Raw genomic sequence first — 18,132 nt, 5'->3', positions numbered from 1 at the left:
GGCAGGATCCCAGGAGCAGCGTTGTCTGGAAGGAAGAAGTCCGGTTCGAAGTCCTAGGCAGGCAGCGAGCAACAGGGTGAGGTCCGATCCGAAGTCCTGGGCAGGCAGCGAGCAAGCAGCATGAGGATAGATCCAAGTCAAAGCCAAAAGGTTCATCCAAAGGGAGATGAGGAGAAGAGCAAGGAGCCGGGAGCAGGAACAGGAGCGGAGAAGGGAGTCTGAGCTGAAGGCAAGAGCGGGAACTGGAACGGCAGGCAGGAGCTGGGGCGAAGAGACACTGGACGCACCACTTGCAAGGCAGGAGACTTGTTGCTAAGTCAGGGAGGTGCAATAGAAGCAGGCCTAAATAGGCCAGAAGTGGTGATGTCATCCGGCGGGGCCCGCGGGACAATTCCCGCCGCTGGTCCTTTAATTCGCGGCCAGAGCCGTGTGCGTGTGTGCATAGATGCAAGCCCGACAGGCAGGGAAGCCGGCGGTGTCCTGCATGCCGTCGGAAACTCAGCGCCAAAGAATCGAAGGGTGGGCAGTAGGAGAGGGCCGCGACAGGTCTGGGGAGGAGCGGGCCCGCAGCGTGACTCCGAATAACACGAAGGACAGGCCCAGTGCGGCCGGTGAGTGTAACACCTTTCATTTCTTAATGAGCATCTTGACCATGCTCCAAGGGATATTGAAGGACTGCAGTTTTTGAACTCATCCCCAGATCTGTGCCTTTCCAAAAGCTTGTCCTGGAGGTCTTGGCACAGCTTCTTGGTGCTCATGGTTGGATCTTTGCTTTGAAATGCACTACCCTGCAGAGAGAACCAACTGAAACTGCCGACTTGATACTGTTATGTGAATCAGTACAGTTTAAAACTAGTGGGGCCTCTGCTTGAACTACAGTGCAGAGGTCAAACACCACTTGCAGGCCCACACACCGGAAATGAGCTCGCTGAGGAAAAGTGTTACAGGGCAGAACAATAACTACAAAGCATGCAAAACCCCTGTTTTGCCACACTATTAATCAGATCGACTTAGGGAATACCACTGCTTATTACTGGCATTAATAGCATGGGATCTATTTAATATTTTGGGTACGTGCCAGGTACCTGTAACTTGGATTGGCCACTGTTGGAGACAGGATGCTGGGCTTGATGGATCCTCAGTCTAACCTAGTATGGCAATTTCTTATGTTCTTATGAATTCTGTGATATATTTTTCACTTGGCATTAGAGGTGTCGGTTGTATGGATCAAACACTTTAATAAATTTTACTTCCAGGCTATAAGACACAAAAGGTGAACATTTTTGGAAGGCAGTGTAGGCTTTCTGTAGCCACTGTATATCAGTTTTGTTCCCAACTATGTTATCTCAGTCCCTTCTTTGTTGGCCTGTTTGATTTCCCACCTGTACTACTGCAACTCATTTTACATGGGGGTTCCAAAAACATTGAATAGGTGCCTGCAGCTCGAATGTTAATGAGTGCAAAAAAATTTGAATGGATCACCCTCATTCTAAAATCTTTGCATTGGCTCCCAGCACTCCATCATACCAAATTCCAGTATTTGGCCTTCTAAAACTATCAAAGCCTACCTTAGCAGTCATCTAAACCGCTATACGCCATCCCGCTCACTATGCTGAACACCTCAAGCCCGCCTATCTGTTCCAGCACCAGAGAAACTGCACCTCACCAGTAGCAAAGAGAGAGCCTTCTTGGGTTCATTTCCAACTCAGTGGAATTCCCCCATCACTTAAAATCAGTTCCCTGTACATACCCGGATCAGTCCAGACAGTGGGTTGTGTCCCTCTTCCAGCAGATGGAGTCAGAGCAAAAACTGTAAGGACGGCCGCTAATAGGTTGGAGCGCCCTCTGCGTCCCTTCAGTATTTTCTCTGACTCCAGCAGATGAAGTAATCTTTGTCAGACTAGAGTACTATTTTCTGCTAATTTTCTTTCTTTTGGATGGATCAATAAAAAAAAAAAAAAAAAAAAGAGTATTGGTGAAAGAGCTTCGCCTTAATTCTGTTTAGTATTCAGTTATCCTGCAACTTGCAGACAGAACTTTTGGTAGTGGCAGATTTCTTAAATTTTATCTTTGTTTGTTCTCTTGTGGGGTAAGTTCTGTGTTATCTCTTAATTGCTGTCTGGGGTGCACATTGATGGTCCATCCTCTCCCCCACTACGACAACCTGCTACCCTGAGATGCCGTTTCCCTCAGGGCAGTATTGACAGAGAGGCGCCATCCCTCTGTCTGCATTTAATTTTAACAGCTTTAGGTCGTTGGTTTACCTTGCAAGCAGAGGATTTCTATCTTACTGCTGCTGACAGCCTCTGGGGGTGATTTTCTATGCCAGCTCTATTTTCTCCGCCATGCTGCATTCGACGCGATGTTGTACCTGTGGAGAGCCTGGATCACGGCTCTCCTGGGACGGCCTATGCGCAAGGTGCCTCCCCGGTGGGGAGGGTCCCTTGAGGCCAGCGGGGCATTCTGTTTCGCGCACACAAGCGCCCGCCCTTGGGGAGGTTGGCCCCGTTCCCGTCCAACGCGGGAACGGCGGCCATTTTATCTTCTGAATTTACTGCTCCGACGCAGCCTGAGATGGATACCGGCTTCGGTTTTTCACCCTCACCGCCGATTCTCACTCCTGCTCTCCTCCCTGATGCAGATTCACCATCGGGGCAACTTTCTGCTGTACCTCCCTCTGCTCCTTCTCATGAGCCTTTTTCTGCGGAGTTTATCCTTTTACTGCATAATGCTTATTTAGCAAGGCTATCTCAGCAACCAGGACCCAGCTTCAGCTCCTCCCCCTCCCAAGGTGATCAGACTTGAGGAGATCGGGGACCCTACGGCACTCTCTCAAGGACCAGGAGTCTCACAATGGTCTACAGGAGCAGGGGTTCTGCAAGGGTCCTCCCGTGTCCGGGCGGTTTCCCATCTCCCTATCCCAAATCTTCCGCCTCCTCAGGATCTTACTCTTGATCCGGACCTGGATGAGCCGACTCCATATATGCAAATGGAAGGAGATGATCCCTGGGGTTTTGCGACTATTTCAGAGGGATGAGTTTGATCTTCTCATCCCCCATGTCCTGGCCGAATTGGATATTGAGGTCCCACAAGATGCTGCAGGATCCAGTATGGCGGCTAAGAAGGGGGATCCCGTCCTGGCGGGCCTCCGCCCCCCAGCGAAGACATTTTCCCTTTCATCCCATGCTGCTTCAGTTGTTGTTGTCCAAGCAGTGGGATGCTCCGGACGCTTCTCGGAGGGTCGGCAGAGCGATGGATAAACTGTATCCACTTCCTGAAGAATACTTAGAATTTCCCTGTACGTACCCAGATCAGTCCAGACTCCTGGGTTTTGTCTCCCCTCCAGCAGATGGAGACAGAAAGTTTTGACAGACTCTGCCTTATATACCAAGGTGCCACCCACAGTCTGCCAGTATTACTCTGTCTCCAGCAGATGGTGGAGGTGCAAAACTCAGTCTGTACTGGTTATTTGGTTAAAAAAAAAAAAAAAAAAAAGGTTGGATTATAGTCAGCTAGGACTTGCTTTAAATTAAAAAAAAAAAAAGCAACTTTTGACTGGATGGAAGGTGTCCTGGGGCCTCCCAGGGGGTTGTCAGGTCCTGAGGGGACCATCCCCCCTGGTGTTGGAGGCGGCTGCGGCCAGGGTCGAGGGCCCTTCTGTGCCAAGAAGCAGCAGTGCTTGGGATGATACCGGGGAACCTGGATCACTCCTCCCAGCAGGACCACACCGGCACAGGACAAGAACTGCAGATCAAGTTGTACAAAAAAACCCCAAAAGTTTATACTTCTCTGCGGCTCTCCTTTACTTTGTGATCGCGGCGCGGGTGAAGCGGGAGCTGATTTGGGCGCTCTTAGTACAAAAAAAAAAAAAGTGCTTTATTTTTTTGTCTCCCTCATGCCGCGCGCGCCTTTCTCGCGATGAATTGTGTGCTTCCTATCTTCCCGGGGGCGAGGGAACCTCCGCCGCTGGGGGGATCGTTCTCCGGGGCAGGTCGGTCGTGGTGGCTTTCGGCGGTCTGCTGGTGTCTTCAGGCAGTCAGTTCCCACTGAGCGCGGGAAACAGTGCCATTTTGGGAGCCTTCTACTCAGCGGCTTAGTTCGCGATGGGGGAGGGAAATCTCCCACCTCGGCTGTCTCCGCAGCAGCCATTACCAAGACCAAAATCTCCTGCGTGGCTGGATTCAAACGCGCAGGGAGACGAGGGGAACGGATTCTTCTGATTCTTCCTCCTCCTTTTTCTCAGAGTTCATGTCACGGCTCCATAAGACCTTTAAGACCAGGAAAGCAGGTAAGAAGCAGTCTTCTTATAAGACAGTCTCTCCCTCTCCTTCTACTCAATCTAGGAAGGGGCCCGCAAAGGCAAAACGACCCTTGCGCTCTAGGGCGCCACAGATGGACTCGGACACATCCTCGGACACGGATGATTCGGAGAAACAGGATTTTCCCATCCAGCCCCCGACGGGGGTGGAGGGCGAGGGGGATCAGCAACAGAGTGCTGCCCGAGGGACCCATGTCGTCAAGGGGGGCAACCCTAAGGTGGTACACTTTTCAGGAAGGAGGAACTCGGACCGCTCATTCCTGTCACTTTAGCTGAACTGGGAATTGAGGCGCCTCCGGAGGAGTCTTACTTGGGGTCTATGGACCCTGTGTTATTGGGCCTGAGGGGTCTGCCTCCGGCCTTCCCTTTTCATTTTTTGGCTACGGACCTCCTCTTTAGGAATGGGACACCCCAGATTTGGGGTTAAAGGTCTCAAAGGCGATGGATAAGCTTTATCTTTTGCCAGAAGAAGCATTGGAGATCCTACAAGTTCCGAAAGTGGATGTGGCGGTGTCAGCAGTCACAAAAAAGACCACTATCCCCGTCACAGGATTGACGGCCTTCAAGGACCTGCAGGATCGAAAGCTGGAGATGCAGCTTAAAAAGATCTTTGAGGTCTCGGCACTGGGATTCTGAGCGGCAATGTGTAGCAATTTTGCCTTAGAACAGGGTTCCGCTGGGTCCAACAGCTCCAGGCCAACGATTCACTGTCTGAAGGGGAAGCTCTTCCAACGGGGCGTCTTGGGACGGTGGTGGCTTATAGTGCGGATACCTTTTATGACCTGTTACGGACGTCTGCTCGGTCCATGGTTTCCGCCGTCTCGGCACGTAGATTATTGTGGCTACGAAACTGGTCTGCGGACGTTTCTTCAAAGTTGCAGCTGGGGTCCTTGTCCTTTAAGGGCCAACTGCTGTTTGGACAGGAGTTGGAAGATATGATTAAGTCCTTGGGCAAGAATAAACTTCATCGGCTGCCAGAAGACAGACCAAGGTCAAGAGGATCCTTTTCTTCTAGGGCTCGCTTTCGTGGAAGTTGTCGCCCTCGAGCGCCCAGAACGCCCACTTCTTCCTTTCGGCAGAATGGTAGCAGACAGCAGTCATGGTCTGTCCTTTCGTGGGCGACGTTTCGGTAGACCTGGTTCCTCCCAGTCTACTCCAGGCGGTAAATCTTCGCAATGATGGGCAGCCGGTCCATTCCTCAGTTCCAGTTATAGGGGGCAGACTGTCTCTGTTGTATGAGGAATGGGCCAAAATCACATCTGACCAGTGGGTTCTCTCTGTGATAAAACACGGATATGCTTTAGATTTTGCACGCCGTCCGCGCCCTCTGTTTCTGATCTCCCCATGCGGGTATGCCGCAAAGCATCGAGCGGTAAAGCAGACATTGCAGAGTCTCCTCGATCTAGGCACCATTGTTCCGGTTCCTCCGGCAGATCAACGAAAAGGTCGTTATTCCATTTACTTTGTCGTGCCAAAAAAAGAGGGGTCTTTCCGGCCCATTGTCGACTTAAAGCAGGTCAACAGATGTCTGCAGATACCCCGCTTCCACATGGAGATGTTACGGTCCATCATTGCGTCGGTTCGACCGGGAGAGTTTCTGACATCTCTGGATCACGTCAGGATCTGGGCGGATCATCAGAGGTTTCTGAGATTTTCCATCCTGGGACTGCACTACCAATTGCAAGCTCTGCCCTTCGGCCTTGCTACCGCCTCCAGGGCATTCACCAAGATCATGGTGGTGGTGGCAGCCCAACTGTGCAGAGAGGGGTTGTTGGTGCACCCGTACTTGGACGATTGGCTGATTCTGACAAAATCAGAAGCGCTTTGCGAAGCAGCGAGCCAGAGGGTACTGCAGTTCTTGAAGGCGCTCGGCTGGATAGTCAACAAGGCCAAAAGTCATCTAACTCCCTCCCAATCGTTGGAATTTTTGGGAGCTTTGTTTGACACCAAACAGGGGAGAGTTTTTCTCACGTCCGACCGCATTGTCAAATTGCAGGGTCAGGTGCGAGTGTTTCTGACCAAGCATCTTCCGAAGGTCTGGGATTATTTACAGGTTCTAGGATCCATGACTTCCACTCTGGAACTGGTTCCCTGGGCCTTCGCTCATATGCGGCCTTTGCAGTCAGCGTTATTTTCCCGTTGGAATCCTGTTTCCGAGCAATTCCATCTGCCGCTGACTGAGTCGGCTCGGTCCAGCCTGGATTGGTGGCTGCACTCGGATAATTTGACCCGTGGCGTTCCTTTGGTGGTTCCGGAATGGACAGTAGTCACCACGGTTGCCAGCCTCTCCAGCTGGGGAGCGGTTTGTCTGCGGAAATCGGTGCAGGGGCAATGGTCCTCAGAGGAGTCTCGATGGTCAATCAATCGGCTAGAGACCAGACCAGAGCAGTCCGGCTGGCGTTGCAGGCATTCCTCCTGCTTATCAAGGGGAAGTCTGTCAGAGTGTTGTCCGACAATGCGACTACAGTGGCTTACATCAATCGTCGGGGGGGGGGACGGACCAAGAGTCAGCCTTTGGCAATAACCCCCCCAACAGAACCATGATTTGTTATGTCCGGCATGCTAATAGCAGACATTGTTTTATGCAAACTCTCCAGTTTGACCATACTTTTTACAACCAGCCAAAAAAACCCCCAACAAACATTTCTCTTCTGCAGCTGGAGTGACTTCAGGCAGCAGGACAGAGCTCTCGTGTGCATAGAGCTGGCTCTGAGTAATTAAGGTAGCTTTAAGTGTTTTCCTGTGAAAGCATCTTGTCAGGAAATGTCTGTACACGGGGGACATAACTTCAGATTCCTTGCACGTTGCTTTTGTTTTGCATTTGTAGATTTGGAAAATGTAATGTCAGGATCTTTGGAAGTGTTTTGTGCATTAAGTAACTGAAAAAATTAGTCTGAAGTGGATTGAACCAAGAGACGAGATGGCTTTGCGTCATTTGTTGCCAGCCCATGGAAAGGGGGGGGGGGGGGCATGGAACTCTCGGCAACCAGAGGATGCCCTGACTGCATTCTGACATGTTTCCTTATAGCAAACCAAAGTATGGCTCTATCCAGATATCTAAAGGGGAGACCTATACAGTCTGAAAGGTTATGGGTGTCATTATCTTGTATAAACTAGTATCACAGCTTGCAAAGAATCCATTTATCCAGGATCTGTACAACTTTTTAAAATATATCCGAAGCAGAGAGCCTGCGAGGGATTCAGTTAGATGATCAAGGGGTTAAAGGGGCATTTAGGGAAGATAAGGCCATCGCGGAAAGATTAAAAGATTTCTTTGCTTTGGTGTTTACTGAAGAGGATGTTGGGGAGATGCCCATTCCAGAGACGGTTTTCAAGGGTGATGAGTCAGACGAACTGAATCAAATCATGGTGATCCTGGAAGATGTGGTAGTACTGATTGACAAACTGAAGAGTAGTAAATCACCTGGACTGGATAGCATTCACCCCAGGGTTTTGAAAGAACTAACAAATGAAATCTCAGACCTATTTCAGTTAATTTGTAACCGATCATTAAAATCATCTGTTGTACCTGAAGACTGGAAGGTGGCCAATGAAACCCCCAATATTTAAAAAGGGATCCGGAGTGATCTGGGAAACTATAGACTGGTGAGCCTGACTTCAGTGCCAGGAAAAATTGTGGAAAGTGTTATAAAGAATAAACTCCCAAAACATTTAGATAGACATGGTTTAATGGGACACAGCCAACATGGATTTACCCAAGGGAAGTCTTGCCTCACAAATCTGCTTCATTTTTTTGAAGGGGTTAATAAACATGAGGACAAAGGTGAACCGGTAGATGTGGGGTATTTGGATTTTCAGAAGGCGTTTGACAAAGTCCCGTATGAAAGCCTTCTAAGAAAACTAAAAATTCATGGGATAGGAGGCGATGTCCTTTTGTGGATTGCAAGCTGGTTAAAAGACAAGAAACGGAGAGTAGGATTAAATGGTCAGTTTTCACAGTGGAGTGCCTCAGGGATCTGTACTTGGACTGGTACTTTTAAAATAATTTTTTAAATCACCTGGAAAGAGGTATGATGAGTAAGGTGATCAAATTAGCGGATGATACAAAATTATGCAGAGTAGTTAAATCTCAAATGGAATGTGATAAATTTTAGGAGGACCTGGCGAGACTGGAAAATTTGACTTCCAAATGGCAGATGAAATTTAACGTGGACAAGTGCAAAGTGATGCATATAGGGAAAAATAACCCTTGCTGTAGTTCCACTATGTTAGGTTCTGTCTTAGAGTTACCACCCAGGAAAGAGATCTAGGCCTCATAGTGGATAATACATTGAAATCATCAGCTTAGTGTGCTGTGGTGATCAAAAAAGCAAACAATGTTAGGAATTATTAAGAAGGGAGTGGCATTAAAATGATATGTCATAATGTCTCTCTATCACTCCATGGTGAGATCGCATCTTGAATACTGTATGCAATTTGGTCACTGCATCTTAAAAAAGATATAGTTGCACTGGAGAAAGTGCAGAGAAGGAACGGCTGCCCTATGAGGTAAAGCTAAGGAAGTTAGGGCTGTTCAGTTTGGAGACTAGACGACCGGGGGGGGGGGGGGGGCTATGACAGAGGCCTACAAAATCATGAAAGGACTTGATCAAGTTACTATAAATCAGTTATTTACTCTCTCAGTTAATAGAAGGGACTAGAGGGCACTCCATGAGGTTAGCAAGTAGCCCATTTAAAACATATCAAAGAAAATTCTTTTCCACTCAGTGCATCGTTAAGCCCTAGAATTCATTGCCAGAAGATGTGGTTACAGCTGTTAGTGTAGCTGGGTTTAAAAAAGGTTTGGATAAGTTCCTAGAGGAAAAATCCATAAACTGCTATTAATTAATAAGCAATAGTAGCTGGAGATCTATTTAATGTTTGGGTATTTCCCAGGTACCTGTAACTTGGATTGGCCACTGTTGGGAACAGGATGCTGGGCTTGATGGACCCTTGGTCTGACCCAGTATGACATTTCTTATGTTATGTTCTTAATTATTGAATTCTATGCTGTGATATGACTGTTGCTTCACTACTGTCTCCCCCCAGGGCTCATTGTTTCCTAGCCATTTGTCCTGCCTAAAGTCCCATTTCTTCTGATAGTGTGCAGAACAGGTAAGATGAGTATAGTGCCGGTTGTGGAGATAATCGTGCTGCTGCAACTTAAAAAATTTTTTTTTTTTAAAGTACCTCCAGTAGATTCTTGGACTCTGATGGGCAGCTGAAAGATAGAAGATAAATGATATGCTGGATCAGACCAATGGTCCATCATGCCCAGCATCCTGTCTCCAGTAGTGTCCAGTCCAGGTCATTTGGAAATGTCTGGAAGATCACTCTCTGTTGCTTGTTCCCAGATGTAGACCGAGGCAATCCCTGACTCCCTCCCCCCCCCCCCCCACACATCTGCCTAGCTAATAAAATTTAATGCACCATCACGTAACTCCTGAAATCCACTCAGGATTTGCCCAGTAAGCACTCTTGAGGGTCCTGCCAAGCAGTTTCCAGGCCTGTCAGCATCTGCGCTTGTACTTCTACAATGGCAGGCTCCTACCCATCAGCTGGGCTCCTGCTCACTTTTGTGCAAGTACTCCGCTCACAATCTATCCCCCTGGTGGTAATGCACAGGACAGAGCTAATAAAGTTTATTAACAAATGGCAACAACAGTAAACAGAAAAAAAAAAAGATATTTTGCAAACAGCAACAGGTAAAATACATGGATTAACAGAGTTAATGCTATCTGCACAAGTTTCACTGTACTTACTAGTGCCTGGGGAGGTTCAAATTAGGCTATCCCAAGAAGAAAATTATTCCTTACCTGCTAATTTTCGTTCCTGTAGTACCATGGATCATTCCAGACGGTGGGTTATGTCCCCCGTCCAGCAGATGGACTCAGAACAAAAACTCTCAGGGGAGGTCCTATATGACCACACCTCCCCTGGTTCAACTCTCAGTAACTAGACTATCAAAGCCAAGAAGAGAAGAGACCCAGAGGGATCAAGTATGCAAAATATCAGAAAACCGCTATCAAACTGACAGTAACTAAATTTGGAAGTATAAAGCTCAACTGTGAACTTGCAAACAGCACTGCATGAACGCAGACTCTTAGTCCCGAAAAAGGATAGAGTGAGAAATGGAACAAGACAGGTAAGCAGGGATGTCCCACCAAATCAAACCCCCAAGACTAGGGAGGGTGTCTGGAATGATCCATGGTACTACAGGAACGAAAATTAGCAGGTAAGGAATAATTTTCTTTTCCCTGTATGTACCAGGATCATTCCAGATGGTGGGATTACCAAAGTTTCCTTCTCATGGGTGGGCCGCGGACAGCCCTGCCCTTATGACCCTGTCTCCCAGCTGACCGCCCGACAGCGCCCGGACATCTAGGCGATAATGTCTCGCAAAAGTATGGAGCGACTCCCAGGTGGCCGCCCTACAGATTTCCTGAGTGGAGACCGAAGAGCTCTCTGCCCAAGAAGTTGCCTGTGCGCGAAGGGAATGAGCCTTGACCGCTAAAGGTGGAGACTTACCTGCTCCCAGGTACGCCGCTATGACCGCTCCCTTCAGCCAGCGAGCAATGGATTGTTTGGAGGCCATGCAACCCTTCCTGGGTCCCGACCAAAGGACAAGCAAATGATCAGAAAGCCGAAAATCATTCGTGACCTCTAGATAATGCATCCGAGAACGCCGTACGTCTAGCCTGCGTAAGTCCCCTGACTCGGAGGATGAAAATGACGGGAGCTCCACCGATTGGTTAAGATGGAACGCCGAAATCACCCTAGGAAGGAAGGATGGTACCGTACGCAGGGAAACCCCCGTCCGGCGTGAACCGAAGGTATGGCTCCCGACAGGATAAAGCCTGCAGCTCGGAGATCCGTCGCGCCGAGGCGATTGCAACCAGGAAAGTTAAGCTGTAGAGTAGAGTGATGAGTGGGAAAAGCCTTCGCCAGGGGACGGAGGCCCGCCAAGAGGGGGTCTCCTTTCTTGCCCTTAGGGTCGATGTCCATTTCCTGAAGGATGTGAGGGATGAGCTCATCCAGCTCCCCCGCCTGAAAAATCCGTAGCGCTCTCGGATCGTCGCCCTCCACCTGGGCAGCCAGGGTGGGGTCATCGCCGCCCGGCTCCAGAAGAGGATCGACCTCTACTGAGGGCTGCGGCGCCGCCGGCGGCAAGGAGGCGTCCCGAGAAGGTCCCGGTCCTTCCCCGGCCCGTGGGACGCTACCCTGGGGAAACACCCCCCCCCCCCCCAGGGGGGCAGCCGAGCGAGCTATTTTGGCCGGAGGCTGAGGCCCCACTCCCAAGGGCATGTCCCTGCTGTGAGCGAAAGCCCTGTGCATCAGGACTATAAACTCCGGCGAAAACTCCGGTACTCCCGAGGGAGGACCACTCAGAGACCCCCCCCCCCCCCCGAGTTGAAACTTCGCCTGCATAGCCGCATCGGAGTCTAGGAAGGGGAGTGTCGCCGCGATCGGGGCCTCTGTGTCATCCTCTGACAGCCCGGCTTGAGGAACAGCCTGCAAAATGGCCGCCGTTCCCGCGCTCAGCGGAAACGGGGCCTGTCTCTTCCTCCCCATGCGGTCCTGACGGCGCCCGGTTTGAAGACCACCTCCATGAGGTTCCATCTCAGTGCTATTGGGACTTATCATCAAGGGATGGATGCCTTGCCCATCTCAACGCAGCCTCTCATGGGGCGCTTCATACGAGGCTTACTTCAACTCAAGCCTCCGATCCGACCCCTGGCAATATCCTAGGACCTCAATGAGGGCTTAACCCCTTTTGAGCCCCTGCGGTCTTGTGACCTGAGGTATCTGTCCTGGAAGGTCATCTTCTTGGTTGTGGTCAGTGAACTTCAGGCTTTGGTGTCGTACCCACCTTTATATGAAATTCTTTCATAAGGTGTTTCTGCGCACGCATCCTAAGTTCCTGCTGAAGGTGGTGACTGAATTCCATCTCAATCAGTCTATTGTCCTGCTCACCTTTTTTCCAAAGCCGCTTTCGCATCAGGGCGAATGGGCTCTGAACACCCTGGATTACAAGAGGGCCCTAGCCTTTTACCTGGAGCGTACGGTGGGCCACATAGACACTTTTGCTTCACATTACTGTCTGGACAAGGATGGTCGATGTGACAGCAATTTCGGTCAGTCGGTCCTCCGCAATCTTTTTCAGCTCTGAAACCCAACTCTCCCTGCCTCGGGCCCTTTGTTCGGGTTCAGGCTGTTTCCCAGTGTTATAGCAGCACTGGTTGTTGTGCACAATGGTACCTGTTAAGTGCTGGCTATCTTATGTTTTGGAGCAGCCTGTTGCTACATATTCACCCATGTGTGAGGACTACCATCCTGCTTGTCCTAGGAGAAAGCAGAGTTGCTTACCTGTAACAGGTGTTCTCCTAGGACAGCAGGATGTAAGTCCTTGCCACCCCATGGCGTTGGGTTTCCTTTGTTTATTTTATTTTTCGTGAATCCTATATTATAAGACAGAAGGGGGGGCCCCGTGTGGGTAGTGTCATGCTGGGTATGCTCAGTGTGCAAGCCAAAGTGTATAGAAACTTCGATAAAGGTTTTCCATGTCGGGCTTCATCTGATGTCGCCCATGTGTGAGGACTAACATCCTGCTGTCCTAGGAGAGCACTTGTTACGGGTAAGCAACTCTGCTTTATACTGACTCCAACTAATTATACTAAACCGCCAGCGCTCCTTACTATTTTTATCTTATTGAACTTCTGTATAACACTGCATCCAACAACCTCACCTGTAACACATCTACTTAATGTCCTAATACAAAAGGTGTAGCACTAAGCACATTGGGGGACTGAAATCAACTCCTTCTGATACGACTATTAATAAAAGTGGAATTGCCTTGCAATCTCATACAGTTGACTGAACTTTCTTGCTACCTTAGCGGATCCTAATGTGCTTAGCACTACACATTTTGTATTTGTACGTTTTCATTTAAGTGTACCGCTCATCCCTTCCACCTTTAGTTTTGTTCACTGCTTTTTACACATTTATTTAATACACCTGCTATACCAATTTATGCAATCTACCTTGTTGTACTGTATATAACTAGCCTTGAACTCCCCAGTTGGAAAAGTGTCATGAATAAACAATGATGATGATTTAAGTTCCTTTAGAACTCTGAGATGAATACCCAGGTGATTTTCTATATTTAGTTTGTCAGTTTGCTCTAGCATCTCTTGACGTTTCACTCTTTATTTAATTACACAATTTATACCCGCCTATCCACCGTTCTAGACAGTTTACATTATACATAATTTAAATCATACACAAAATAAGTATTAAAATAAGTCATAAAAACAGACTAACTTAAAAACAGCACATAAGTCACATAAACAGTAATTCAAAATAAAACATTAAATCCAAACCCTACCGGACTATAAACGAATGAGTTATACTTTCAAATTCCTAGTTTCTTAGACCAGATTTGCTGATAAAGCCATCTTTATCCCAATATTAGTTGTGGCTGAGCTGTCATCTCATTCTCGTAAACTGTTAAATAAAAAGATCTTTAATTTCTTCCTAAACCCCAACCAAGATAGATCAGCTTTAATCTCCTCTGGTAATACATTCCAGGATTCTTATTTCAGTTCCTTTGAATCATCACCTGCAAATAATGGTTTTGGTTTGCATATCTCGCCAGCATCCTCCATAATAAAGACCAAAGTAAAGAATTCATTTAGTTTTTTTGGCATTGACCATATCTTCCCTGAGTGCTTCTTTTTTCACTACCCCCCTGCCCCAGCCATTGAATGGGTCAGTGGATTTCTATGCAGATTTCTTGTTTTTAATGTACTTGAAAAAGGTTTTTAATTAACCTTTTTGCATCTTTGGCTAGTCTGTCCTCACATTTTCTCTTGGCTCGCTTTATTTATTTATTTATTTATTTGTTTGTTTGAAACTTTTTTATACCGACATGGGTTTGGAATTTCTAGCGGGACACGCCTTCAGGCCCCTTCGAGGCCTGTCCCTCCGTTTGTTAACCTTGAAGATGGTGTTCTTGCTGGCCGTGTGTTCAGCACGCCGCATCTCAGAGCTACAAGCACTATCCTGTCGTGATCCATTTCTTAGAATCACTCCAGAGGCTATCCATCTGCGCACGGTTCCTTCCTTCTTACCCAAAGTAGTCTCACACTTCCACCTCAACCAAACCATATCCTTGCCTACCACGGAAGGTTTGAAGGAGTCGGAAGAAGGTCGAATACTACGCCATCTCGACATCGGCAGGCTACTGTCCAGATACCTGGAAATGTCAGAAACAGTACGAAAGACGGACCACCTGTTCGTCCTTCACAGCGGGAAGAAGCAAGGGGAAGCGGCCTCACGGGCAACCATCGCCCGCTGGATCAAAGAAGTTATCAAGGCGGCCTACGTAGAAGCGGGAAAACCACCACCTCTATGGGTCAAGGCTCACTCTACCAGAGCGCAAGCGGCCTCTTGGGCAGAAACTAGGATGCTGTCGCCTGCAGAGATATGTAAAGCGGTGACGTGGTCCTCCCTTCATACCTTCTCCAGATTCTACCGTCTGGACGTCCAGGCCAGGGAGGACACAACATTCGCAAGGGCTATCCTGAATGGACCTCGGGCAGCCTCCCGCCCAGTCCGGGAGTAGCTTTTGTACATCCCACTTGTTTTGAGTCCATCTGCTACACGCTAGGAAATGTTGAGATTACTTACCTGATAATCTCCTTTTCCTTAGTGTATGCAGATGAACTCAGCATCCCGCCCGGCTGCCAGCATACATGGGGATTCACAGACTCACGGTAAGCCATGTTTTCTTATGATAGGGCATCCACCCTGCCGGGTGTCGACGCCTTCCGGTTGAGAATCCTGGCGGTCTCCAGCTACTATCAATCGGTCAGGGTAATCCTGTTCATTTAATCGATCGGTCAGTTACACACATATCCATACAGCTTTTGCAAGGAAGATTACTGAATTGCTGCACTTCCTGCGGGGGTATATGTACCCGTGCTGACGTCAGATCCATCTCCAGCTGCTAGCACGTGCACACTATGCCCACTTGTTTTGAGTCCATCTGTCTACACTAAGGAAAATGAGATTATCAGGTAAGTAATCTCAACATTAATGCACTGTGATGAGCAAGCAAGTTCAGGAGAAAGAAGACAGGATATAATTTCAGTAGGGTGTGGGGGATCCTAGCGATAAGCTTTGAGAGAATTATAGATGTTTGTTTTTATTGAACAATAAGGGAGGGAGTCCACAGTGACCCATTAGATTATATAGAGAGATGGATGTAGGGTTCATGGGAGGAAGAGATCTATTTCCAGAAAGATGCCTCTCTGTATAAGGGACTGTTGTATACAGTTCCCTTTGGAAACTGGTACACATGCTCTGTTGGTCTGACAATTGGGTGTTGGTGTTGAGGAATAGTTGGAGCTATTCTCTGACCTGACACCCTACACCTCTCTTACCCCCTCCCCAACAGCTACTGCAGTACTCTCAGCCCTAGGAGATCCAAGGAGTAGAAAATGGGCTCAGGAACCATTTGCATTGTGTTGAACTATAATTGTGTGAGTGAGTACGTGTGCGAGGCAGTCTGTTTTGCAATGTGTTCACATTCCTTTTATTGTTTCTTGGAGGGTAGTTAATTGCGTTTCCATATTTTTCAGTTCTCCTCAAGTTGGCTTCCTGCGCTTTCTTCAGTTAATGGCCTCGTTTGACTGGAAGAACAATCCCTTAATTGTTAACTTGAATGGTGATATAAAAGGTGAGTTGTGCTCAAGGGTGGGACTTGCTGAATGTAAAACATTAGCAGTAAGCCTCTTCTGGTTAAGGATTATAGGGAAGATTGTCTTGAAAACTAATCATAACAGCCTAGTATGAGTAGAAATGTGTTGTCGTTCACTGTATGTCATCATTATCACTGTCTGATCTGATGGAGCTTTGGAAGAGTTGATTCCGGCTTTCAAGGAATTCTTTTAGAGACAGAATGAGGGGCGAGTTTTGAGTAACCTGCGTCGTTGCATAATGCGTGTGTGTTTTCACATGCAAGCTTTGTAGTAAATTTTCAAAAGAAAACTAGGTAATTTTTCTTTGAAAATTAGCTAGCATATTAAGTAAGTGATCCAAAAGCATTCATGTGTCTTGCACCTGCTATTTGTGTGGGTTGCTATCCACACAACTGCTCAACTCTACAATCTCTTCTGCTCCCTTAGAGATCTTTCTGTAGAATTATATGTCTCACGAGAAGGATCACAAATCACATTGTACTTCTCAGTCATATCATTCTGATAATGACGAATCTACCAGTCTTCTTTCAAACACCTCTCCACAGCCTCCTAGAAGTACATCTCTGCCCAAGAATATGTCTCATCCTGCTTTTGTACAGAAAATGGCCAAAGAAATTCCATTCACTCTGTTCCCCGTACGTACCCAGATCAGTCCAGACCATGGGTTAAGCCCCCATTCCAGCAGGGGGAGACAGACCAAAGTTCTAAGGGCAGCCCATATAAGGACGGAACCCACCCTGGAACCCTCAGTATTTGTCTGTCTCCAGCAGGTGGAACAGCTCACCCTTTGGTTCCCTGTTTAGCTTGCCCCCTCTGTGTTTTCTTTCCGCTTCTTTTTCTGGGGCAAGCTCATGCAAGTACTTTTTAAATTTATTTCTTAATTTTTAAATATTAAAAAAAAAAGAGATTTTTTTTCTCTGACTGACTGTGTCAGGGCAGACAGTTCTGTCTCCCTCGCTCTTGGGGTTCCTAGGGGGGCTTTGCCCCTTGATTTCTGTCAGCCTAGGTTCCCTTCCCGTTGACCTAGTGTGGGTGAGTCCCTCTCCCCACGTTTTGTATCTGCTGCCGTGCCCCGAGATGCCCATACCTCGGTGGAGCTTCAGGGAGGATTATTATACCCCTGCCTCTGTGAGTGCAACGAATTATTTATGTGAATAAACTGTTTTTTCCTAGCGTGTAGCAGATGGACTCAGGACCAATGGGTATAGTGTACTCGTGCTAGCAGTTGGAGACGGATCAGATTTCAATCTGACGTCAGCACCTAGTACATATACCCCTGCAGGAAGTGCAGCAGATCAGTATTTTCCGTCTCCAAAGCAGTTAGGAGCTATCTCACGCTCGCTGAGCGTTCTACCAAACAAATTTAAAGAAATATTCTACCTGAAGACGAGCCCCGCACTCCTGCGGTGATACCCTCGGGTCCCTCCCCCAGTCGAGTTTCCCGAGGTGATTTCCGTGGTCCCTCGGAGGTGAGAGCCTCGGTCCGGTGGCCGATTCGCGGCAGGGACCTAGCCTCCGAGTGAGAAGTGCTCGGGCGCAGCTTAGAGGCAGCCTCGGTCCGGAGCCGTTCGCGGCGAGGACTTAGCCCCTGAGCGAGACGCGTTCGGGCGCGGCTTAGAGGTGGCGGGCGCACATCCTCGAGCGCGGCGGTGAAGGTAATCACCCTCTCCCCCCGCAGCCGGAGACCGCCCGGGTCGCAACCAGGAAGCGCCGAAGACAAGGTAAGGCGTACATCCTTTACTTACTGGTCTCTGAGGATTGAGGATTAGCAGGGTCTGCCCACGTGGAGACCCTCCAAGGAGGTCGTCCTCTTGCTTGCCTGCTCGCCGTCGCCATTTTGTCTTTGTTCGCCGCCCTCCGCCCACTCGAGTGCTCAAATAAAGCTAAGCGCTCAAGTAACGGGCACGTATATTAGGCGCCCAAAAACAGTTGGGCGCCCATTAAGCTAGGCGCCCAAAGATTGGGCACGTATCATAGGCGTCGATATCTGGGCGCATATTATAGGCGCACATTAATAGGCGCACGTTAGTAAACCTCTGCGCTTAAGCCTCG

At 48.4% G+C, this 18,132-nt stretch overlaps 1 protein-coding gene across 1 annotated transcript in view; it reads left to right on the top strand.

Moving 5' to 3' along the window:
- Nucleotides 1-18,132, top strand: part of NOL6 (nucleolar protein 6) — a 207,050-nt gene that overhangs the window by 93,246 nt on the left and 95,672 nt on the right. The window contains exon 21 of the mRNA XM_029581150.1: nucleotides 15,961-16,058. Coding sequence (XP_029437010.1) covers nucleotides 15,961-16,058 — 98 coding nt within the window. The remainder of the gene's footprint in view (nucleotides 1-15,960; nucleotides 16,059-18,132) is intronic.

The sequence above is a fragment of the Rhinatrema bivittatum genome, chromosome 1 (genome assembly GCF_901001135.1).
Source record: "Rhinatrema bivittatum chromosome 1, aRhiBiv1.1, whole genome shotgun sequence".
NCBI classification, from domain to species: domain Eukaryota; kingdom Metazoa; phylum Chordata; class Amphibia; order Gymnophiona; family Rhinatrematidae; genus Rhinatrema; species Rhinatrema bivittatum.
The sequence above is the reverse complement of the archived record's forward strand: the minus strand, read 5'-3'. Positions and strand labels throughout refer to the sequence as shown.